The following is a 26,176-nucleotide window of genomic DNA, read 5'->3' as shown; positions in this document are numbered from 1 at the left end:
TGTGATTAGCTCGTGCGAATGCCAGTCAATGTTCTCCCGCCCTCTCTCTTGTAACCATTGGCAACCCAGCGGTTCCCAACCCACTGGTGAGCAAAAACAGTGAGTGCGAAGAAGATATCAAGAAGATAGAAGAAGGTATCAAGCCTATGCGGTGTAAGATCACGGTAATATTGATTCATTCTTCTGTAAAGGGGAAAAGTTGCATCTTCGAGCATAAAATAAGCTGCGTATCCAATGTTCTTTTGATGACTTTAGCTATTAACTAGCTACACGACTAACTTAACGTAACTAGCCTGTAATAGCTAATGTCTTCTAATTTGTAATGCCTAAGTAAGCCTTAAAGAAAACAGGACGTTACGAGTTATACTTTATGATATTAAATCGAGACTTACATATTCTGGATTATACTGAGTGATAGCTATGTGGATATGATACTGGTACTACAGTGGACTAAAATTAAACTGACTAAAATACCATCCATATTTCAGGAAATAAATGAGACTATCATTAACTAGGAAACGCATAAAAACCTAAATTGACCATTGTCAAATAATACAAGCGAACTCAGAAAGTAATCTGTATTGAAAACAAACGTCAAAATGAAACAAAAAACTTTTTAGAAACTACAAAACTGTAATAATATTTTATCTTCGTGAGTTAGTGCATTTTATGGGCCCAATACTTTCCAGTTCCCTTTTTTGTGTATTTTTGTTCCAGAAGGAAATATTAAGTGAAATAATGTTAGTAAATTATTATTGTAAGTGCACACCCATAGTTTGTTTTTAACAAAATTTTCATTGAAAAATATTTGAGCTTGTTAAATTAGATGCTGTTAGAGGATATATAAAGTTTCCTAATATTACACAAAGCAGTAAAAACGTCCTCTTGGCAGAGCATATTCGCATCACTAAACATTATTTCCAGTGGGCAAATTATGTTGTTACTACTTTTGATGATTAGACTACATCCATCCAGGTCACCAGTCTATTACAGGCCTAACAGAGAGAACTAGTTAACCTAACATGCATGTCCTTGGAGTGTGGGAGAAAGCTGGAGAACAAAGGAGAACAACAGACTACACATAGAAAGGTCATGGATTTGCACCCAAGACCTGCTTGCTGTGGGGCAACAGTGCTAATTGCTGTAACTTCATGTTGCCCAATTAAATAAATTTTATTGATATGCACAAAATATAACACAATACAATAACACAAGTGTATAATAAAACTTCCTCTATCACTGGTTGTAATCTGTATTATAATTCTGATTAAGACAACTAAACAACAACTTATTATTGTCATAATAATAACTTTAACATGTATTATTTGGGTAAGTTGTTTAAATTAATATAAGCATTTATTCTCAGAGTTCACCAGCTTTTTTTTAAGTAAGCAGTGCAGTTCCCTTATCTGCCACAAGATGTCACCAGAGCTTTTGATAATGACATCAAGATCGCCTGAGCGGATGAGTTCTAATGCCAGTGACAGTGGTGAAAATTAAATTGAAAATTGTGTACAGAATGTGTTTGGTTGAAAAAAATGTGTAAACTTCCTCTCTTCCCTTTATAAATCTGCCCAAAGAGCAAAGATGGCACCCAAGAGGCAAAAAAGTCCATCAAGAAAAACAGGTGTTAAAGGAAAAGGTGAGTCCTGGAGTATTAATTTCTGAATTTAAATGCATTTGTTTGCTTTTATTGTATATGTCTCTGTATGAAAGATGTTCTTTCATGACATGTAAATAAAATAGTAAACGGATTTCCCAGAGCCAGGGTGATCCTATAATCCTTGATGCTTTTGAATTGGCCATTAAGTTTATGTTGAGGGATTCTTAACTCATGGTAACTGAATTACTTTTAATTAGTTTTGTAACACAAATAGCTGAGAAAAAAAATCTCAGAAAAAAAAAGCTATTTGCATTGTTTTAATTTGGTCTTGAGTGTAATGTTAGACAGCACAGTGACATTGGTGCTTGCAGATGGTTTCTGCTCAGCTGTGATTCCCCATTCTCAGTGTTTGGTTTACATTCACCATGCCACAGCTGAAAACCTGCATACAGTTAAATACTATCAGCACATCATTTTACGATGAGGTGATGGTGCCATGTCCTTGTTAAAGATTATTGTTCTCAGAGTTGTTCCTTTTTAAAATATCCTGTGTTACCCATTCCACCTGTCTCCAGCTTATAGCCCCGACAGTGTAAGTCTACATTGTCAAAACAATCTAAACAGGCTTACTTTTGTTTTTGATTTACCCTAACAACTAACAGTTACTTTCTATTCAGTCAAGGACAATCTGACACCTTCACCTATGGAAAAGCCTGGTAAGAAAAAAAATTATTTGTATTTTTTTTCTTTTGAAGAGAGAAAATTAAATTCGAACTCCTTATTGTGTTTTTACTTTTGCAAAAAGCTGGCTTTGTTCATTTTTCACCACTGTATTTTTATTCTTGAACTCAGAGAGCCTGAGCATTTGGCTCTCCTACTTATCTCCTACATATGTGCTGACTTTCAGCACAGCATATTAATCAGACCCTTATTATTCCGTTTCAGGTTTACCAGTAGCAATGCTCAAGTCAAAAGAACAGTCGCATTTTGAAGTAGTCCTATAATGTGAATAGTTATATATCCTTCATATGTGCATTGTTCTGATATGTTCTCAAGTGTACTGCTGTGTAACCTCTAATGCAGCGGTCCCCAACCTTTTTTGCGCCACGGACCGGTTTATGCCCGACAATATTTTCACGGACCGGCCTTTAAGGTGTCGCGGATAAATACAACAAAATAAAACCATTACCGAAAAAAGGAAGATTTATTCATAACGCACGTGAAAAGACCCAGGAAAACCGAGTTAACGATCAAAACGATAATAAAATAACACTGAAAACCAATAAAAACCCTGAAAACCATACATTTCACACCTGAGCCTCAACTCGCGTGGCCCGGTACCAAACGACTCACGGACCGGTACCGGTTCGAGGCCCGGGGACCGCTGCTCTGGAGCTCTTCTCTACTTGGCTCTGTGTCCCTAGATTTGGTTTTTTCTTAGACATACCAACCCCAAAACTTGTTTTTGATCAAGTGCTTGTAGCCATCAGCATAAGTAATGTTTCAATTTAGATTAGGTGATTGTGAGTAAAAAATATTTTTCCTTTCAAAATTTGCTCAGTTTTTTTGCATTTATTTATTCCTTTTAATCTTATACTTCCAGCAGTTTAAGTCCAATTTGTGAACGTGACAAAATTGAACATGACCTAATTAGGTTGAGCCCAAGCCAAGCCTGGGCTCAGCCTAAAATCTTGTCTTTGCCATAAAACTAATGGTAATTTTTTAGGAACCAGTTTAAAATCTTTGTGACAATAACAACACATTGGCCTTCTAGTTCAAATATAAATGCAGGTTTCTGCACATTGTGTGACATTAAGGATACGCTGATAAATGTATTTTGTTCAAGCTTAAATTCTTCACTAATATGAGCAGACTGGAAAACAAACTGTGCTAAAATTTCAATGCTCTGAGGTTTGGTATAAATATCTTGTGGTATGCTTTTAAAAATGCCTGGGTAAATTATGCAAGAGAAAAGAAGCTTAACAAATTAAAAATAGCTTTTTGGAGCAGCCAACAAATATAATTTAATTGCATTCTTGAGGGCTGTGGAACGCTGCGCATCACACTCTTTATGTCTCCCAAGCAAATATTTCCCATGAATACAAATGCCTTGGTTGACACATGACTCTGTGAAATGAAGGGTGTGAGTTTCCACTACAATGATTTGGCGTGAGGCCTAAGTGGTGTGAGTGGAAAAGGTTGACACACCCAGCTGGGAAGTGGTTACTTAAGCTGTACTTGAGCATTCCCAGTGTCCCCTTAGCAACCTTGTGGAAAGACTTTGAAGCGAGAGACCACAAGCAGGATGAAAACTATCATTATACAAAGCTTTGTTTACTGTACTATGCCCTGGACTGTGCTTGGCTTAGATATAGTAGAGTCTGAATGGATTGTTTATTAGGAAAAGCTTTGTTGTGGCGATGGTAAAGTACTTTGGCTTCGTATTATAACAGTCCTGAATAAATGTGTGTAACTGCACTTTATGTCTTGAGGGATGCCCTATTGGTTTTTACACATTCTGATACAAACGTACGCCTAGAAACATTTAAACATTGTGCACAGACTTCTCATAAGGACTGATATTTGTAGAGTCAAGCAGGCGAAGGATGAGAGGCGTTCGCTGGGTCTGAGGGATGTTAAATTTCTTCATTGGAAGGTGAACACGAGGCTCTGCGTGGATGTACGCGTGCCTTATAGTTTGCTGTGACCACAAGGACTTGTCCCCATGGACAATGCACTGCAATGCACCAATTCTGCACACATTCTCCAGGCCCACTCCAAGCATATTTGAATAAATACATGTCAGTGGTCTTTGCAGCTGTTGTGCGTATCCACAAGCCAGTAAAATCCCAACATTTATACCAGAGTTTGCTTATCTGAGTGTTTACATTGTTTTGATATCAAAATCATTATTGTTTGATTATCTGATACAGTCTCATTCAATATTCTAAAACATAAGTAATTGGTTCTGAATTATTTATTATCATTATTCTCACTATTTTTATTATTATTTGTGGTAGTAGTAGTATTAGTATTAGTATTTATTTGAGCCGTCATCAGTCATCAGCTTTGCTTTTAGGGAATGAAGCCCAAAAGCTCGTTTTATCAGATAACTTCCCTATTTTTCTTCTCTCAATTGTTTCTGAACGCTCCTGAAGATCACCCTGATGACATCTACCCCATCGTCCTGACAACAGCCACCCAGGAGCTCTTTGAATGCTGCATTGATGAGGATGTCACAGAGCAGAGCCCTTACAAGCTGCTGGAAAAGGACGACATCATACAGGATATTAAGACAAGAGCCGCAGTGTCCGATTTCCACCCTGTGAAGCAGTTTGTGCTGGTTAGGCGCTGGTTATGCATTGTTGCATAGTTTACTCAGACAACAGCAGCCAGACACTGTGATGATGCACAGACCCAAGTTAAGAGCTGTGGGAAAAGACAAAGCAACCAGTTTAACTTCATTTTTTTCTCTGTCTGATCTAAATTCTTTTATGCATTTATGACAGAACTTTGCAACTTTAGTCATCTACAAATGAGACACCAGTTTTCCTTTCAGCCATTTCGTTTTTTGTGATGTTTGTAGGGTTTTGGGCATTTTCACATTCACTCTCAACCAAATTACTGGAGAAGTAGTTTGTACTGTGATGTATTCTAACACTCTCATAAAAAATTAATGCTGTGATTTTCACTTTCTTTTGACAGGACTACCCAGAGGATGAAATATTGCTTGTTTTTGATGTAGATTTCACCTATGGACAGAGTTTTTACCTGGTTCTCACACCAGAAGCCAAGGCTAGAATATATAATGTAAGCTAACAGTTTTGGTTACAGTAACAAGGTTCTCTTTTGTTAATATGTTTTTTCTTTCCTCAATACATGTTTGTTATTAGACAGACCAGGCCAATAATTAAAAAATGTATACTGATAAGCAGTAACATAACAGAAGTTTTATATTATTTAATTTAAAGGTCGTTAATTGTTTCTAGTGCTTTTGTGGCACCAGTTATTAGTAATAGTGACAGGTCATATATCATCCGGGGTGTTTCGCTTTCCAGGCTATTTTTCCGTAAAATTTAAGACTTTAAGTACTACTTTATTATCTTTCCCTAGCATAAGCATTTTGCTGTAAGTATGAATACATGTAAAGATTGCTAGTGTGTGGTTTTTTTTTTTTACTGTTATTTTGGCCTTTATATTATATATTCTTACAATTGTATTTAGGTTCTGCAGCCCCCACAACCTGAAATAATAGTGTTGGAGGATGATGTCAGTAAAACCCCAGAACCAAAGCCATGGATATCTCTCGGCAGTGAGCTGGAAGTAGATCAAGAGTCTGTCAAAGAGACCAGAGAAAAGGCACTGCAGTATATTCAAATTAACATTAAATGTTTATATCTGATCTGATTGCTTTGCTCATGAATTCTGTTCTGTCTCTTCTGTCATCATCAGCTGTGCTACAAGTTTGACTTAAAGCGCAGACCGGGGTTACCTGTCTGTTTTTCTGACCGCAACAGTACAGAGGCTGAGTGTCGCTCCGTGGCGTGTCCTTCCTACCAAGACAGCAGATTCAGCATCAAGCAGATGCAGAGGGACTGCGGGATGCAGGCTGTTCCCAAACTGCAGAGCAGCACTGCTCAGACGGAGCGGTAGGCCAGCAAATCAGTACACTTAAAATGGATTTTTTCTGTAGGGAGGGAAAGCACGTGCAGGTTTGACTAGCCTGATAATAAGACTGCATCTGTTTCAAATCAAGGAAGTAAGATGAAATCAATTTCAGAAATATTTTCTGCTTTCTCTACATACATATACAGTGGGGCAAAAAAGTATTTAGTCAGCCACCGATTGTGCAAGTTCCCCCACTTAAAATGATGACAGAGGTCAGTAATTTGCACCAGAGGTACACTTCAACTGTGAGAGACAGAATGTGAAAAAAAATCCATGAACCCACATGGTAGGATTTGTAAAGAATTTATTCGTAAATCAGGGTGGAAAATAAGTATTTGGTCAATAACAAAAATACAACTCAATACTTTGTAACATAACCTTTGTTGGCAATAACAGAGGTCAAACGTTTACTATAGGTCTTTACCAGGTTTGCACACACAGTAGCTGGTATTTTGGCCCATTCCTCCATGCAGATCTTCTCGAGAGCAGTGATGTTTTGGGGCTGTCGCCGAGCAACACGGACTTTCAACTCCCGCCACAGATTTTCTATGGGGTTGAGGTCTGGAGACTGGCTAGGCCACTCCAGGACTTTCAAATGCTTCTTACGGAGCCACTCCTTTGTTGCCCGGGCGGTGTGTTTTGGATCATTGTCATGTTGGAAGACCCAGCCTCGTTTCATCTTCAAAGTTCTCACTGATGGAAGGAGGTTTTGGCTCAAAATCTCACGATACATGGCCCCATTCATTCTGTCCTTAACACGGATCAGTCGTCCTGTCCCCTTGGCAGAAAAACAGCCCCATAGCATGATGTTTCCACCCCCATGCTTCACAGTAGGTATGGTGTTCTTGGGATGCAACTCAGTATTCTTCTTCCTCCAAACACGACGAGTTGAGTTTATACCAAAAAGTTCTACTTTGGTTTCATCTGACCACATGACATTCTCCCAATCCTCTGCTGTATCATCCATGTGCTCTCTGGCAAACTTCAGACGGGCCTGGACATGCACTGGCTTCAGCAGCGGAACACGTCTGGCACTGCGGGATTTGATTCCCTGCCGTTGTAGTGTGTTACTGATGGTGACCTTTGTTACTTTGGTCCCAGCTCTCTGCAGGTCATTCACCAGGTCCCCCCGTGTGGTTCTGGGATCTTTGCTCACCGTTCTCATGATCATTTTGACCCCACGGGATGAGATCTTGCGTGGAGCCCCAGATCGAGGGAGATTATCAGTGGTCTTGTATGTCTTCCATTTTCTGATGATTGCTCCCACAGTTGATTTTTTCACACCAAGCTGCTTGCCTATTGTAGATTCACTCTTCCCAGTCTGGTGCAGGTCTACAATACTTTTCCTGGTGTCCTTCGAAAGCTCTTTGGTCTTGGCCATGGCGGAGTTTGGAGTCTGACTGTTTGAGGCTGTGGACGGGTGTCTTTTATACAGATGATGAGTTCAAACAGGTGCCATTCATACAGGTAACGAGTGGGGGACAGAAAAGCTTCTTACAGAAGACGTTACAGGTCTGTGAGAGCCAGAGATTTTCCTTGTTTGAGGTGACCAAATACTTATTTTCCACCCTGATTTACGTATAAATTCTTTACAAATCCTACCATGTGAATTCATGGATTTTTTTTTCACATTCTGTCTCTCACAGTTGAAGTGTACCTCTGGTGCAAATTACTGACCTCTGTCATCATTTTAGGTGGGGGAACTTGCACAATCGGTGGCTGACTAAATACTTTTTTGCCCCACTGTATATATAAATTATATATGCTTTCAGTGAATCTGCAACACATTTCATAACATATTGTTTTAAAAGTAAGGCAAGTTCCATGTTTTATTGTATGTGTTGCCTTCTGTCTATTTTACAGGGCGGTTCAGAGGAATGTGTTTACCCAGTATGAACCAAGAGAGCTAAGAGAGAAAGAAAAAGAAAACATCCTCAGGTCTGAGAAACTGAAGAAGTTTGTCAACTCAGTGACCCCCAGGTAAAATGAATTCTTATGGTATCGTCGTTTCCATCTGCTTCTTAACAACCCATGCTCAAAATATCAGCCATAGATAACTCAATCCCATCCAGTATTATGAATGCAGGAATATTCAGTGGAAATATGATGATGGTGTATTAAGACAATTGTGTGTACTTTATTCCTCTGCCGAGGCGAGAGAGAAAAAATGTTTCCAGCAGCGTTTGTTTGTTTGTCTGTTTGCTCCGCTGTCTGTGAGCAATGATACATAAAAAGTACCGGTCCAAATTTCAACAGGTACATTTTCACTTTGCAGGGTCTTGCATGCCCTTCAGCAGGCACACATAATGAATGTGTTCACTGATGACTTTAAGGCCTTGGGCATAGGAGCAGAAGCTTCTGACCAGTTAGTGATGGTTTCTGAAGGTCTGAAGCTTCAATGGACCTTCACAGACGAGAAGCGCGCCATGGGCAAGAAAATCAGCAGCGTCAGCTGGCACCCTACAATCCATGGTGAAGTACATAGACTTCTACAGACATAGCATAGAGTACATTTATGATAAAGTCAAGATTTGTGTACCATAGAAACTTTGGACATTCATTAACATTGGAAAATAATCGTTAGAACCCTGACAGGTCACATTAAAATCATCATAATTCATTTTCTTTCACTTTTTAGTTGGAAAAATTAGGTCACTATTGACCCCCTGCACAGACCTGGGCAGGCAGGAGTTTGCCCAATTCTTGTTTTTTCAGCAACAGCAGCTTGTGGCGAGAAAGTATACACTTAGTGGGCAATGATATAAATATGTACAAATATACAATAGCCTGCCTAAAAGAAATTGAACTCCCTTTTCCTGTTATTTCAACTTCACTGACAAGCTCTGTAATATCTGTAATATCAACGTGTCACCTTAAGACACACATCGACGTCCACAAAACCAGAAAAAGAATATCAGTGTGATCAGTGCACATGCATTATCAATTTGTGGCTTCTATGTAAAGTAGAAATTAGAGTAGATCTACAGATTTTTCAAAAAAGGCTTTGTAAACACAGGTCTGTTTTCCTGTTGCTATGTAGCTGATACATTGTGGGGTGTGGTGTTTTTTTGTCTATGTGGCAGGTCTGATAGCTGTGACTTTTATAAAGAAACAGGAGGAGCAGCTGGATAAGTCCACTGTGTACATCAACAGTCCTGCTTTCATTGTCTTCTATGGCTTCCCCGATCAATCTAACCCCCGGGTATGAGAAGTAGAGGAGAGAAACCCATTAACGGGAGTCGAGAAAACATTTTTTTAAATGTATGTGTTTGAGAGTTAGCTCTAAGTCTTTGCCCTTTACTGTAATTTTTCTTCTGCTGTAAATTTGAAAAGATCTATTGATTTGAGCCAAGCACTCAATCAATATAACCAAGCTGCTAAATCGCTCAAAAGTAATATGAGTTCCATGTGTGCCTTCAATGGTGCATGTGTCATGATTTGGTTTCAGCCTCTGGGACCAGTGGCACTTTGACAAGACATATAAATAACATAAATAATTAATATTTTCTACAAAAGGGAATAAAGCTAAAAAATGTACTGCATACTGTCTTTTTCCCCTTATGTCTAGTGTAGGCATATGAGAGACTAGAATAAATACATTTTTGCGTTGGGAAGCTCCTTATACATGGAAACCTCTGCTTGGAAATATGTGTATGCTCATTTTTATGTGTTTTGATTTTTTTTATATATATATAGTTGCTCTTGGAGTGCCCAGATGACATTTTTGCCTTCGAGTTCTGCCCTTCGAATCCAAATGTTATTGTTGGTGGCTGCAGGAATGGCAAGGTGCTCCTTTTTCACTCAGCGTCTCAACTTCACAAATCAAAACAATCAGTTTCTCATCCCATGCCCCCATTTTAGTTCAATATAAACATGGTATCGCATGCTGTTGCCACTCTTCTGTCAGCATTTAATATGATATGTTTGAGGGTTTTTTTTCTAATGTATATATTTGTATATTATTATCTATAGTCTCAGGCTCAAATGATCATCACCACTAAACGATTTTATGTTGCTGATGTCTCAGGTGGTGTTGTGGGACATTTCTTTTCACATCCCGCACTTACAGGGAACACGGCCTAACAGTAAAAAAGCCTCAGACTCCGACTCTGACACTGACACATTTGTAAGTACCCATACTCTCTTTGAAATAGTCACAGTGCTGATGCAGTGAGACATGCTGCTCTGTACAATGTTAGTCAAGTTACTTGAAAAAAGTAATTAGTTACTTTTGAATAACATGATACACAACCTGAACACATAATAAAGCAATAGACCTTTCTGCCCAATAATATTTTTTCTGCATAATCCAACATATAAATTTGAAATGAATTTTGAATCAAATGAAAAAGTCTCTTTTTTAAAAATTGTTTTACTAATTTTAATCTTTTAACTTTATGCACATTGAATCATGCAAAAATTAAATGATATGTAAGTTTTGACTTTGTTTTGTTTTAGCTCATTTCAGTGTAGCTTTTATAGTTTTAAAATGTTTTGTTTTACAGTTTCTTAAAGCTTCCGCTTAAAGCCTAACCTGCACTGATATCTTCCAGCTGTATTTAAGTAGACACTCGTGTCCTATCATCTCTGGCCCAGATTTACCTTGGGTGTTTTTATTGCCACTACAGTGGAGCAGCTGCCTCCATCCTTCTCCTTACTGCTTCCTTCTCTTTGCCTTCCCCTCTCCCACCCTCTGTGCCTCCTTCTGTTCTCTTTGTCATTGTTAGCCCGTTATTCACCAGAGTCAACAGCACCCACTCACATACGCCAGCTGTTACATAACTCTTGTTTCTTGCCCCCACATAGAAGATAACACACAGTGAAATCAGATCACTGCCCTTCCTGCTGTTTGCAGTGTAAACAGTGGCAGTTGTATCTACTAGAACGCTCTGTTAGGTGATGTGAAAGCTGTGCTACACCACCACCTGTCACTGGGTTGTCAGATAAATGAAGAATTACATTTTAAATTAACATCTTCTCTATCTACTTTTTTTTTATTCGCTCCATTGCACATAATAAATCCAATTGCAGGTCCACAAAACGACTAAGATATATGTTTAAAATTTGCTTGCAATACTATGAGGAGGTGTTTTAAACAAATTAAATAATCATATTGCAGCGATTTTATGTTTTTTAAGTGGCTCTATTGTGCCAGAATGTGTTTGAGTGTATTTATCTGTGTGCTGTTTGTTTTTCCATGCACACATCGAAGTCGTCATTTGCATTTCATTATTCTGCTTGTGCGTTTTACAGTGGTTATTCAGCTGTGTACAGTCTTTGTGTCTAGATTGAATTTGTGTGTAGACTGAATTGTCAGAGCTCACCATACAGCACATTACTGTCGCGTGTCTGCTTTCCCTACAGGACTTGGGTAACAAAAAAGAGAACAAGACTCCTGTCATGAGCTACTGTGCAGTTTCTTCCATAGAAAGCAGCCACAAATCCCCAGTTACTGATGTCCAGTGGCTGCCGAAAACATTTGAGGTACTGAGGGACTGAAGGGCAAAGGGGTTGGAGGGAATTAACAACTGTTGGGAATTACTTTTTCCACCAGGCGCACATGAGCCTACTCTGAGCCCTTCCACAAGGTTACTGCTGTTTAGCGTGTGGATAAAAGGTGTTTTTGTGTGACTACACAGCAATAGTCTCAGAAAAGCAATCTTTAGATCTCAGCCTCCCTAAATTATATCTAATACAAACACTGTGTCGTAATTCAACATACTAAAACCCCCAATCTCAAAATGGTAACAAAACACACACTTCAAGGTCAGGTCTCATACTGGCATACTGATTTCTCTGTCTTGTTTTGGAATGGTGACAGGTTAATGGCCAATTCACTATAAACAGGACTAAGAGGATGTAGGGCATTAGTGGGAAGTAGATAGCAAGCAGAGCAAATGTTACAAATGAGGGTGCGAGCACAGAAAAGGAGCAATGTAGAATATATGTTCAGAGGAAAACAAACCCCACAATCACAACGTCAAAAGAAATCAAATCTAAACTTATATTTATCTAAAGATATATTTTCTGCAGTAAGACTATGGTATTTTGTCTTTTACAAAGAAATCCAATATTAAGTGTGCACAGAAAATTACTAGCCATATATGTCCAGATTTGGTTTCCCACTTGTGCCTATCACTTACCTCTATGTAGTTACTTGCAGTAAATCACATCGATCACTTTCAGTTATCTTGATAAGTAAAATAAGGCAATCATCAAAGTGCCCCCAGGGGAAAATCCAACCACCCATACAGCTTCATGAACCAAGACCAAGCCTGATGCAGACATTTATTGATTTTGTAACTCCCTCTGTTTAGGTGACCAGGACAGGCGTTCCAGTTCAAAACATTTCTAACATGTCTGTTCAAGTTGTCACCTGCTCCCCTGACTGGTAAGTTCTCTACAGTTTAATGAAAAAAATAACTCCTGATACTTTTTCTTCTTACTTTTCACTGCTTGTCAGTATGTACTTTGGATGTTGATTCTAAGTGTGATTTTAGTGGCTGATAACATGTGTGTGTTTTTTAATACATACAGTTATTTGCAAAGTAGGCAAACAAAGGCCTCTGGTTACCTGATGGATACATTATACACTCACTAGATCCACTGTTTGCTTTATCACGTCCCCTTTCTCTCTCGCTGCCCTTGTTTTGAGTCTCTCTGGATTGTTGACATTCTAATGAAGGTCAAATACAGGGGGGAAAAAAGAAAAGAAAGAAAACCTTTGGAAGTGAACAGCGTTTAGAAAATGGGTTTTAGTCATTTTCCCTCATCATAACTGACTTGACTTTGCCACACCTCTACATGTGCATAGAAAAAAGGATACATAAAATATTATTATGAAATTACAGCAAAACCTCGACAAATTTAGATAATAAGCAAAACAACCCAAATAGGAATACTATACTACTTATGCCGTAACATGAGCTAAATAAATACATCATAATTTAAGTTCCTTGGTGTATATATTTGTGTAATTCCAAATCAAACTGACTTATAACTAACGCTGGAAATTAAACACAAAAGAAAGCAAATACAAAGAATATAAGAAGTAGAAGTATTTATTGCTGAATTGTAAAAAGAGTAGAAACACAGTTGCAAGATACAGAAAAATTCAAGCAGTACCAGATCTCTTAGAGAAGATGGAATTCTAACTTCAGGCTAATGCTAGAAAGTTAGCAAGCTACATACCTAGCTTCGAGTATGGTTTTGGTTTTACTGTCTGTAGTTGGCAGACAAATTGTCTGGCTATTAGTGCCAAGTCACATATCAATTAAATAATGAAACACTACAATTTTGTTCAGATCAGTGACTTGGATTAACAAGACATAACAGCTACTAGCTAAGTTTAAAACATAAAATGTATATGTGTGAAAAAATCACCTATAAATTCTTCATAAAGATGAAAGGTATTTATATAGAGTTTTTTTTTTCTTGTAGAGTAGACTGTAAAGATGCTTTTTAATACTGTAAAGTTGTAAAGCTTTCTATTGGTGAATATATATTATGGCACTCAAACACGCTGGATTATTTTTCCGGTTTCATCTTAATTCTATGGTGTAATCTGTAGTCATTCTCCTCTGGTTGAACATACTGAGCCAATAATATATTGAAGAGCTGTGCAGTTGGTTAAAATATTGCCTTTTGTAAACCACGTAAATGAGTGTATCTGGCAATCATTATATTTCTCAGGAAATAGCTATGCAGTCTAATTCTCACTAGTGTTTTTATGTGTTACTTCATTTTGCATGTCCTGTTATTCAGTTTAGATATGAAGTATCAATGTGAATACAGACTGTGTTTCACACTCTGCGTCATTAGACTGGCGCTAAAGGAGTTGCAAATGACAGAAAGATTTCAAAACACTGCTCCTGTTGTTTTTGGCAATAACCACATTTATATATGCAACAATCATGTTTGAATATGAACATTTGATGATAGAGAATTTTGTTAATTTTCAGGTGGTTCTTAATTCCACATTATCTTATTGTGTCTCTGTCTAAAGCAGTGTCATGTTTTGGGATCTGCGAGTGCCAAAACTACAGAACCAGTTTCTGGCCGACAGGAAGCAAGATGTGGATCAGAAGACCATGATGACACCCTATAGCATCCCCACAACTTTCAAACACCTGGACCGGACATGGAAACCACTCTTCAGGGTACTTTCATGTCTGGGATGCATTACAGAGCTTGTGATTTGTGTAGAAAGAGCTTTTTTCTTCAACTTCCAACCATAAGAAAATCAACCATAAGAAAAAGAATGATTCGATGTTTAGTGTTATTTTTACACATCAGTAATTATTCTGCAGACAAAGATTTGTTACAAGAAAATAAGGAAAATGGCTTAAATTGAATAACTATTTAATTTGTATTTACGTGTGCATTGGATTTATTTAACTGGGGTTTAGGTAATGATTTCAGTGTGTAGATTCTTGAGCATGCTCTGTGATTTTGTTTTAGATAAGGTTTTCTTTTTTTCTTCAAGTGATAAAAGCCATCTTCTTTTATGCCATGTGTCAGGTTTCCCTGCCAAAGATTGATACAAGTGGAGAGTATGCTCCTTTGAAGTTCAGCCTAGAACATTACACCTGTAATAGTAATACAGGTAGGAACACAGGTGAGCAAGAGCTTTTACCCTCGAGGCTGCAAGGCTTTGTCTGTTTCAGTCTGCTATACTCGTTCTCTGTTTTCCTGCAATCAGTCACATTACTTAATTACACAAAATACTTTGTGGTTTTTTTGTTTGATGCCAAACGTTTTAGGAAGCTGACTCACTCACATGCTCTTTCAAATCAAACCGATTGTCCATAAGAGATGTTGTTTGATCCCCTGCTGAATTTGTTGCTTATTGGAAAAAAAAGAACAGTCTCTAATATTCATGGAAGCTTCAATTTAATGGAGAGAAACAGAAAATCAACCAAAAATCTAGAAAAAAATACATAAACATTATAAATTGATTTGCATGTCTGCATGCGGCAGACAGATTAATTCAATTTTATTTATGCAGCGCCAAATCACAACAACAAGGTGCTTTATATTGTAAGGTAGACCCTACAATAATACATAGAAAAACCCATCAGTCATATGAACCCCTATTAGCAAGCACTTTGGCAACAGTGGGAAGGAAAAACTCCCTTTTTACAAGAAGAAACCTCCAGCAGAACCAGGCTCAGGGAGGGGCGGGGCCATCTGCCTTGAGCGGTTGGGGTGAGAGAGGGAAGACAGGATAAAAGACATCCTGTGGAAGAGAGCCAGAGATTAATAACAAGTATGATTCATACAGTCAATCAGTCAGTTACAGATACTCCTGAATCTGTTTGTCCCATTCCAACCTCTCCACCACCATAAGTAAGACCAAATAGCTCTCCATGGATGTCAGGGGCAGGACTGCAGACCTGTTGAGGCTGGAGTTGGCTACAGTTGGGACCACAGACACCAAGAGCACCATTGGTAACGGTTTGGACAATGGACAGAAATCTTCCGGGTCTCGCAAAGTCCCCTGCTCAAGAAGGCACATTTACAGGCCCATGTCAAATTTGCCAATGAGGATGTAAATGGGAGAAAGTACTGTGGTCAAGTTATTGTGTTTGTGTTTGAAGGAAGAGAAATGCTGCATATGGCACTAAGAGCATCATCCCCACAGTCAAGCACGGAGATGTAAACATGCTTTAGGACTGTTTTTCTGCTAATGGTTCAGGGCAAACTCATTGCACTGAGGGACCAATGTAACGTAACGTAAAATCTTGGACACAAACATCCTCTCCTCAGTCAGAACACTAAAGATGGGTCATGGACGGCTCTTTGGTCATGGATCAAATTCTTCTTTCAAAATCAATTTATAACTTCTATATAAAGTGTTTTCTGGATTTTTGGTTTATATTCAGTGTGCCCTCCATTAAAATTAAACTACCATAACAATTAGAGAAATGATTTCCCCATTGTAGCTGATAGTCTCATTTTCATTGTTGTCCATATAACAGTTTTGATGAGGAAAGTATTGAAGCAAAGCTCAAGCGCAAACTATAGAAAGATACACTCACTGTGTCTTCAAAATATCAAAGGTAAAGAGCAATTATTCTTTTATGTGCCTGAACAATTCTTATAATATCTGAATGGCACAGAATGTGTTAAAAACTGAAGTAAGTGAGGAGGGCAAACAGTGAGCATCACAGACATGTCTCCTGACCTCTTTGAGGGAGTTTTGGATTCTTGAGTTCTCTTTTGGATGGCTGAGCACAGTGATCAGTGGGGCAGGGCTCATTTGGCCCTGAGCTACTCTATTTCTCTCTCTGTCTTGTCTCTCCTCAGGTTTCATGGCACTTTATTAAGCGATACTTCCAAAACAAGGCCGCCATAGTTGCAGACCATTGGCTTTGCTGACTGTCAGCTCTTTGCAATATGCTGCTCAGACTCCTTGAGGGCCAGAAGATGATCATGTGTGTCCTGGCTGGTCAAGAAGAGACATGTCTTTGTCTGGCTTCCATAAACACAGCCTTGGTGGCTGGTTGTTATAGAATTAATATGCTTACTAACTCAAGCAATAAATCTGCTTCTTTTTTCATCAGCCCTCAGGGAGTCTGTTATTACGATTTTAATGAATTCCTGTGTGATTAATACTGCAGCGTTACCTAAGATATCTGACTCACATTGATTGAGGGTGGTCTTTGCTGTCTGCTTCTGTGCCTTTTGACATTTTTCTGAACATTTAAAAAGCTACAATATACTTGTTAACATGATTTTTCACACTGAAATAAATTGTGAGCAGGCGCTCATGGGGATTAAGCAAAGTCAAACACTGTCTGTAGCTGTTCCTGTATCATCTTTCTCATATCTTTACACACATCTTAACTGGGAGAAAATAGATTTAGAAGACATGTGGTTTGGTAATCTGATCTAACCTTTAAGAGTGAGAGTTGATCGAGAGCGGTCCACAGGTAAGGGGCTGTGAACAGATAGACCCACATGATCTCTGGCAGACAGTCAGGCTTTTGTGATGGAAAAGGCTTCTACCAGCTTAACCTATTTCAGCCCCTCCACCTTTTACCTCCTGTCCCTGTTTTCTCCACAGGCTTCCTTCCTACCTCTACCTCTTGTGCTTTTCTTTCTCTCTCCCTTCAAATCCACTCTTACCAGCCCTTTCACTTCGGCTGTACCCCCTCCCCACCTCACTTGCTTTAGTACTTCTGTCGTCTTGTTCACGGTCAAATTACAGCACCACTGCAGGCTGTTATTTCCTTCATTTGAATAAAGCAGATGTTCTTTTTCCTAAAATCTGCTAGTTGTCACCTATTCTTCTTCCCCTATTTGAGTTTATTGAAATATTTGTACTTGTCTAGTAACAAGGCGCTGAGTATTGTGAACATTTTAGTCCCACGTCAGCACCAGGCTCCCTCTCTCAGGTCACTGAAATGTTAAATAAATAAATAAAAAACAATGAGTTGAACTTTTAACCTGTTCTTACTTTACCGTCTCTTCCTGTTTTGTCTTACATAACAAGATAATGAAAATGATGGCGCAGAGGTCCTCCCAGAATACAGTCAACTCAGAATACCTTCAGCCAAGACGCTCAAGACCCTGAACGATGTCAATACCAAGTTTTATGTTGGAACAGAGGTAAAAATTCTGTTATTTTCTTCTAAATAAACTGTACACTCTCTATATGCTCATGTAAGGCAGAGGAGCACGAGCCAAAACATTTCATTATGGTTAAATGTGGCTACATTGTTTATCTGTACATGACAATAAAACTTGAAACTTGAAAATGTCTTCAAATGATATCAACATAGAGCAAGTAAAAAATACAGTTAAGTTCTTGACTGCTTAACTTTTAACTTAACTCTTGACTTTACTCAGCTTGTGAGCAAGCTGGACTTCTTTTTGTTACATTGAAGTTCATCTCAAGTTGGCATAACCAATAATGAATGATTTTTTTTATTAGGTTTTTGCACATGTTTTTGTCATGCCACTTAAGGAGTGTACTATACTTTACAACTTAACTGAAATAAGGAAGACGCATACATACATTTATAAACAGTTTTATGTTCATTTTTTACAGGAAGGAGAGATTGTCTACACTGACTGGAAACTGGAGGAAGATGAGTTTGGACGAAAGTTCAGTGAGTAGTCGGGCTTGCCGCGCTCTGTTTTTTATGGCTCACCAGTGCTCAGCTGTCAGACTGACAGCAGTACGTTGATTCATAAAACAATTACACCCAATTTATTGAAATGACTTTGATTGCTACTTTCACATTAAATCCACTATTTAGTTTGGTAACCTGGGCAAATGTAATGACCATAATGTTTTACAGGGTTAATTGCTCCTTTGCATTATGATTACCCTGGAAGGAAATTACTGTCAAATAAAACTGTGCATATTCTCCATCTGTCTCACTTCACTCCCAGGTGCCAAGCCCCTGCTCTGTTTTAGAACTCATGCCTGGTTTGTGAACACAATGCAGCGATCACCCTTTTTCAAAGACATTCTTTTGACAACAGGAGGCTGGAACTTTGCCATCTGGAAAGAGGGTGTGATGGTACTGCAACAGAAAACATTGATTACCTCACATGACGTATGCATACATCACATAGAATTGAGACAATTCAAATTACGTAATTTCTTGGTTGCTGTTTTGATCATTTAAACTGCAAAACTAAGCAAAATTATTCACACTTATTCAGTTGGTCACAGACATAGACTGTACATAAAAAATGGATGTAGCAGCCATGTATGGTTTGTGGAGCCTCAGCATTAGCAATCACGTTTTTTTGTTTGTTTGGTTTTTGGATAAAACTGTCAATTTTGGTTTTTGAAGCACGTCCAAATGGGAACCATGCACAGACTAATTCGTCCTAAGTAACACACAAGTAAAATACCACAAGTTCAATCGACAAAATTGGAGCACATAATTCAATAATTAAAATGCTTCAGAACGCACAAAATTTTTTAAATACTTCTTGTAAACCACAACATCCAGGGTGGCCCAATCTTCGTGGGACCAAGCTCTGAGCAAGAGTACAGTGCGGCATGCTGGTCCCTCTCCCGATCTGCGGTTTTCTTCATTGGGAGAAATGATGGCAGTATTGAGGTGTGGAACCTGCTCCTAAACACCAGCGAACCTACACACGTCCATGAACACGTCGCCAGTACCAGAATTACCTGCATCAAACCCTGTATCACCGCCTGTGAGTTCTTGGCTTATATTAGGTGCTCAGGACAGATACGATTTTTGAACCTTAAAACTCATTTAATGGACTGTTTTGTACTTACAGCCAAACAACACTACCTGGCTGTTGCTGACAACCTTGGAGTGCTACGTGTTTTCAATGTGCCAAAGGCCCTCCGCTCCCCGGTTAAGAATGAGGTAAGAAGACTGTGAGCTGTCTGTTTTGCTTGGACCCTTGTGTAATGTTAAGAAACTGCAGTAAAAATGTGTTATTTTTCTTAAAGGTATTTAATGGCTGCTACAGTATTATTGACTGCTAACTAGTATCTTTGTCTTGTTTTGCTTTGTTTGTATGCAGGATTTAAACATGCAGATCTTCTTTGACCAAGAGAATGACAGGCTGAAGGATTATTTGGAGTGGGAAGAACTGTGGGCGAAACCGAGAAAGGAGGAAGGCGAGTCCAAGAAACAAGTGGTGAGCATCCATCCATCCATCCATTTTCATCCGCTTTGTCCGGGGCCGGGTCGCGGGGGCAGCAGCCTAAGCAAAGAGGCCCAGACCTCCCTCTCCCCAGCCACCTCCTCCAGCTTATCCGGGGCAATACCAAGGCGTTCCCAGGCAAGCCGAGAGATATAATCTCTCCAGCGTGTCCTGGGTCTGCCCCGGGGCCTCCTCCCGGTGGGACTTGCCTGGAACACCTCGCCCAGGAGGCGCCCAGGGGGCATCCTTGTCAGATGCCCGAACCACCTCAGCTGGCTCCTTTCGATGTGGAGCAGCAGCTGCTCTACTCTGAGCCCCTCCCGGATGGCCGAACTTCTCACCCTATCTCTAAGGGAGAGGCCAGCCACCCTTCGGAGGAAGCTCATTTCTGCCGCTTGTATCCGCGATCTCGTTCTTTCGGTCACTACCCACAGCTCGTGGCCATAGGTGAGGGTAGGGACGTAGATCGACTGGTAAATTGAGAGCTTCGCTTTTACACTCAGCTCCCTCAGCTCACAAGTGGTGAGCAGTAGGTTTTAATTCTAAACTGAATTCCCAGAAGTCTCAAGGTGCCAGTTTCCATCAGTGTGACTGGAAGGTGGCTCAACAGCAGCTGAGAGGGAGGAAAGATGTCCTGTCCTGTGTCCAGTGTTTGTAATTTCCTAGATCTGACAGTTCAGACCATAGTGACGCACAACGAATGGTTAGATTTGAAATGAAAATGAAGGACGAGAAAGGATAGGAGAACACTAAAGCTTTTCTTTCCCTGTGTCCTTTGCCATTTGTCTACAGTGAAAGTGTCCTTGAGTTAAACCGTGACTTCCCACAAAGCTTCCCTGCATTGGTGATCAGAATCTTCAGCAGACTTACAAAAGTTTTAGTACTGACCCAGCTAAATATGTGGACGTATAAAGTTGACATTGGAAAAGATGAAGAAGGCACTCGTGTATCTCTTTTTGTGTCTCTCTCTCATTTTCTATCCGCTTATGTTTAATTCATTCACATCGTTATTTGATCCCAAGCACTGGGGATAGGGTAGTTATTGACAGGCAGTGCCTGACAGTCTGCCTGCTAAGTATAGAAGCAAACTTAAGTGGCTAACTGGTTCTATCTTAGGCTGCATGGCAGCTACCAAAAAAGTTTTGTTTTGCTTTAGTAATGTCACTTGGAGTGGATACTTTCTCTTAATTCCTCTAAACAGGAATGAATTTTCATGTTCACCTCCAGCTTCTTTCTGCTGTTGGCTTTAAAACATCTACGGCAATTTGAATTTAGATGGATGATAAGGACAAGGCACAGCTTAAATATGATATGAACAATACTGTCAGGTTTACTGTTGTGGGAGGAAAGTATCAGGAATTTTCCACACAGTATCCTAATTTTCCTTTTTTTTTCTTTAAAGGACTGTGCCCTGCATGCAATACACAGATGCAGGGCACAGTCCAGATTTTACTAGAAAAGTGTCATCTTATTTAATATTTGCATCGTTCAATAAAATTTCAGTTCAGTAAAATTCAGAGGCAATGTAATTTTCTGCCTCTACGATGGGAAACGCTGAGATCTTGGATTAGGTGCTCTATTGTTTCGTAATTATTGTTTATGATGAAGCTTGTTTCTCTGGCTTTGTCTGCAGGAGCCTGACAAGCCAGTCACATTCCAGGTAGACAGCGAGGAGGCGGACTTGAAGGAGTACAGTGATTACCTGAAACTGGAGGAAAGCATCCTCGAGCATACGGGCCTGTAGCCACATGCTCCAAAAGCCTAGGATACCTAATATCACACCCCTTCATACACACATGCACATAAATTAAAAGCTTTTTTCCTTACATATATTTATTAATTTGTATAAGTTTAATGTAAATAAGAAAACATTTTACAATATGGAAACCTGTTCAAACTGTTCAACACATTGCCAGTGTTCGTATGTTTGTGCCTATTTTTGCAGTATTTCTTGTAACTTACATCGATTTTACAGTATACATTCACATTGTCCTTGGGTTCAGGCTTCAGGGTCAACAGATTATTTTTCATCCATTCATCTAAGATCGAGTTACTGGGTAATGCCATCCATTAGTGCCCTCCTTACCACCACTCCCTAAGGATACAAAAGTGATCTGACCTTGACAGAAAGTCATTATATGGCTGTTTAATTTCAGTAAGTGCCGTAAGAAATGAATTTAGAATCTGGTGTTTTGTGGACAATTTTGAATAAAAACCCAATGACTGTGGTCACTATCGCAAAAGCTGTTTGTCAGTAATCCTGCTTGTAAGTGATCATTATGGCTTAATATTGTGTCTCTGGGTCTTTACTAAGTCAGTAATTCACACGGCTGTGAACCAGTTGGAACTGGTGGCTATAAGGCCGACTACATTTTAGTAGGGCAGCATAAAAGGAGTCAAATGAAAGGATGCACTCTTGCTGATCTATGAATACATGTACACAGCCTGCACAGCACCAAACAGCAGTAAGCTGAAACTAGCTGGAACAATAAATATTTACCTAAAGAATATGCGGAGAGCATATTTTCCAAATAATCTGGCCAGATGGTGAGAGTCATAACTCCAATTAAATGATAACACTAGTCTACCGACAAGTGGATTGGATGGCTAACAATGTAATAAGATCATGGTATGCTAATCATGTGTGTATAGCTTGCCCTCATTGCACAAGTAATCAGCTAATGCAGCAATAACGTCTTGATCTAAACAGTGGCCAGATGTTAGCATTATGCCTAAAGCAGTCTCCCTAATGGTCCCGCTGAATGAATCCATTGTTTCCAGTGAAAAGATTCTAATCATTTGTCAGTTTGTTTTTTTTGTGCACAAAAGGCCATGTAGTTATGTGCTAGTTAACGGCTGTCCAAGAACTTCCAAGGCTGTTTTGAGAGCGCAGGAAACTGCACCTATGGCCTTAAAACGTTGTAACCAGAACCACGAGTGTGGTGTGTTACTGTACAGCACCTCTACAGCTAAAAATTGGAATGTGTTCAATATTTTAAGTAACACACTTTTACCAGAATTAGAAGATTTTACTAACTGTGTATTATTTTAGAAAGTAGGCTACTGAAATGTAGCACACATGGAAACCAAACATTACAGTATAAGTTTGCAAAATGGAAACAGCTGGTTTCCCTTTCATAAGTAACTTTGGAACATTTCCATATGGGGAATAGATCAAATAGATTAAATCTAATTAAATATATCTTTAATAAATCCAAGACTGTAGACTGTAAATCCTTTAGACTGTAGTCCTCACAGCTTCATTCAGCCATGACTCAAAAACATAATACTGAAATGAGGCACGGTGGTTAGCACTGTTGCCGCACAGCAAGAAGGTCCTGAGTTCAATTCCAACATCAGGCCGGGGTCTTTCTGTGTGGAGTTTGCATGTTCTCCCCGTGTTTGTGCGGGTTCCCTCTGGGTACTCCGGCTTCCTCCCACCGTCCAAAGACATGCAGCTTGTGGGGATAGGTTAATTGGATAATCCAAATTGTCACTAAATGGTAAATGGTAAATGGCCTGTATTTGTATAGCGCTTTTCTAGTCCCTAAGGACCCCAAAGCGCTTTACACAACCTGTCATCCACCCATTCACACACACATTCACACACTGGTGATGGCAAGCTACAATGTAGCCACAGCCACCCTGGGGCGCACTGACAGAGGCGAGGCTGCCGGACACTGGCGCCACCGGGCCCTCTGACCACCACCAGTAGGCAACGGGTGAAGTGTCTTGCCCAAGGACACAACGACCGAGACTGTCCAAGCCGGGGCTCGAACCGGCAACCTTCCGATTACAAGGCGAACTCCCAACTCTTGAGCCACGATCGCCCCATTCACTAGGTGTGAATGAATGTGAGTGCAAATGGTTGTCTGTCCCTGTGTGTTGGCCCTGCGACAGACTGGCGACCTGTCCAGGGTGTACCCTGCCTCTCGCCCTATGACAGCTGGGATAGGCTCCAGCGCCCCCCGCGACCCTGAAAAGGATAAGTGGAAGCGAATGGATGGATGGATGGATGGATGGATGAGCCACAGTGATGCATTATAATATCTTAAAGTTTGTTTGTTTTTTAAATTCACTTCATCTTAGAATTGTGTCAGAACTCGGATTGTAGTCATTACTGATGAGTGTAATCTGTAACCCAACCGACTTTAGTCTTTGTTGCAGCAATCGTTAAAAATTGCTTCACCATGTAACAACGTGAGATTCTAGATCAAAGTGAGTGAGGGAAAGTTGGATATACTGTCATGTAAAAAAGAAAGTTTTCTTGGGATTCTGCACACTTGTGAGAAATTAAGTCCACACTTACTGCTTCCATAGGATCTAAGAGGGTAAGTCAGCCAGGTGCTGCTAATAACACGGCACTTAATTAACTGATTATCAGCAAGTACAAAACTTCTGGAACAATGTCCTTTGGACAGATGAGACCAAAATGGAGAGTTCTAGCCATAATGCACAGCACCATGTCTGGAGAAAACCAAACACAGTATATCAGCATGAACACGTCATACCAACCAAGCACGGTGATGGATGTGTTATGATTTACACTTGTTTGCAGTCTTTAAGTCAACCATGAACTCCTCTGTATACCAAACTGTTCAAAAGTCAAATGGGACTGTGGAATACTTGAATATCTGTCATACAAACAGGGCCGCCCATTCGACTTCACTAACGACAAACAAACTGTGTTCTCTGTGCTCTGTGCCATGTATATGGATACATGGTGTTTCTGAAATGCTGGAAAAAAAGTCTGATATTCAGATTTTTCTCCGTGTGCAATAAACACATGTGGACCATGACTTAAAGAATAAAGTTATATTTAGCATAACACAACTCAGTCATTTAAAGATAGCAACTAAGGCCAAAAACTGATCAACAAAGCGTTTACTGAGTTCAAAGACTCAGTAAAGGGATTTTCCCCATAAATATCTGCGCAATATACTGCAACAAGAGGACTCGCCCCCTGCTCGTCATTAAGACAGAACGCAGTGATGAAGAAGATGGCATTGACTTTACTTTACTTTTAACCAGATGCTAACTCAGTTTTTTACATAGTCTTTTACTAAAAGTGATAAAGCTTGAGGAATCTCGTATAAGAAATTTAATGTTAAAAAAAGACACACGATGGAAGGCAAATCCTAGTTAAAAGCATTGGAAATAAGCAGTTAAAATAATTTTACAATGAATTTGTATTAGGTTATGAAACTTATGCCAGTTGTGTTTGATTCCAAAATGGTCAAGGGCTATGGAAATCACAAGAAAAGCTAAATTAAACGTCGAATCCTCCCCCATTGTTCACAACATTTATGAGAATGTCGTTTCCTTTGCAGTATCTTGCAAGGAGTACCTCTCAGCTTTCTGGACTCCATTAGTTTCACTCCTTCATGGGGATAAAATAAGGACGCCTCAGAGCGCTGGGTCCACCACAGGTCAGGGCAGCGCCGCAAACCTATAGTCCCAAATTGACAGCCGGTGTTCTGCCAGAAAAAAGGCCGGAGGGACGGAGAAGGAGGGGGCTATAGGGGCAGCTGTCTATTGCCAAGTTTTCACACTGTGTTCGAGATGCCTCAAAAGGAAAGAGAGAGTGCGAGGGTTGAGAGAATCAATGAACAACACAAGCACGAATGGTTGAATTCAGGGGGGAGAGGGGGAAGGAGACTGTTAAAGAGGAGAGAAAGATGAAAAACAGACACGATTCTCCTTAGCAGAAGTGAACCGGGGTCGACTTCACCCTGGCCATGACTCATTCACATGGACGGTCCTGTCACGGAGCGAAGGGGGTGGAGGACGGTGAAGAATGGGCTGATGTGAGGGTGCACAGCGACAGGCGTCCATATGGCCCCTGAGGCACCAACAAGGTCCCATGACAAAAGGGGGCTCTGCTCTCAAGTCGCGTCCTCCTCAAACCTCTCTGGGAATTCTCTTTCGCAGTCCCCCCTTTCCTCTGCAGAGCCTCTCACTTTTCTGCCAGCCCAGCAAGCAGCAGAGGAATGTGCCTTCTGCAAACCAGCACTCGCTCGGAGATTGCCTTTACACTTGCTGGCTAGTTATTATTGTAATGGCTGATGCAAAGAATGTTGTGCAATTGAGTAGGCTTATGTGCTATGTAAACATTTGCGGCATTTGAGGTTCTGCAGACGTACATAGAGATGTTTGCAGGGTAAGCTCTACTGCTCAGCGTTTGTCCTCTAGAGCATTCGCTACAATAGTCAGCAGCATGGCCATAAACCAAGTGGCATGAAGGGCATTCATGATGTCAGC

At 39.9% G+C, this 26,176-nt stretch overlaps 1 protein-coding gene across 3 annotated transcripts; it reads left to right on the top strand.

The window, feature by feature from the left end:
* The first annotated feature begins 72 nt into the window (after positions 1-72).
* dnai3 (dynein axonemal intermediate chain 3) lies at positions 73-26,176 on the top strand. Of its 3 annotated transcripts, none has more exons than XM_085387051.1 (23): positions 73-164; positions 1,581-1,642; positions 2,281-2,319; positions 4,762-4,946; positions 5,309-5,413; positions 5,828-5,962; positions 6,056-6,252; positions 8,135-8,251; positions 8,547-8,743; positions 9,355-9,473; positions 9,968-10,057; positions 10,299-10,397; positions 11,636-11,755; positions 12,589-12,662; positions 14,280-14,430; positions 14,792-14,888; positions 17,769-17,884; positions 18,327-18,387; positions 18,674-18,804; positions 19,246-19,453; positions 19,541-19,632; positions 19,793-19,909; positions 21,549-26,176. In XM_085387051.1, the coding sequence occupies exons 2-23, from the start codon at positions 1,588-1,590 to the stop codon at positions 21,657-21,659; spliced, it is 2,616 nt and encodes an 871-aa protein (XP_085243177.1). In that variant the 5' UTR covers positions 73-164; positions 1,581-1,587; the 3' UTR covers positions 21,660-26,176. The 3 variants fall into 3 exon arrangements, with proteins under 3 accessions (XP_085243177.1, XP_085243178.1, XP_085243176.1); XM_085387052.1 differs by having other exon boundaries at positions 14,277-14,430; positions 14,792-14,876; XM_085387050.1 differs by having other exon boundaries at positions 14,277-14,430.

Source organism: Rhamphochromis longiceps, linkage group LG17, assembly GCF_057381845.1.
Source record: "Rhamphochromis longiceps isolate RC_006_pf linkage group LG17, R_longiceps_female_GT1.1, whole genome shotgun sequence".
Taxonomy (NCBI): Eukaryota; Metazoa; Chordata; class Actinopteri; order Cichliformes; family Cichlidae; genus Rhamphochromis; species Rhamphochromis longiceps.
This window is presented reverse-complemented; position numbering and strand designations above follow the sequence as displayed.

Coding starts and splice junctions, on each gene's coding strand:
- dnai3 (XM_085387050.1), top strand. CDS start 1,588: ATGGCACCCAAGAGGCAAAAAAGTCCATCAAGAAAAACAGGTGTTAAA. Junction 2,320..4,761: donor TTCACCTATGGAAAAGCCTG/GTAAGAAAAAAA, acceptor ACGCTCCTGAAG/ATCACCCTGATGACATCTAC. Junction 6,253..8,134: donor AGCACTGCTCAGACGGAGCG/GTAGGCCAGCAA, acceptor TCTATTTTACAG/GGCGGTTCAGAGGAATGTGT.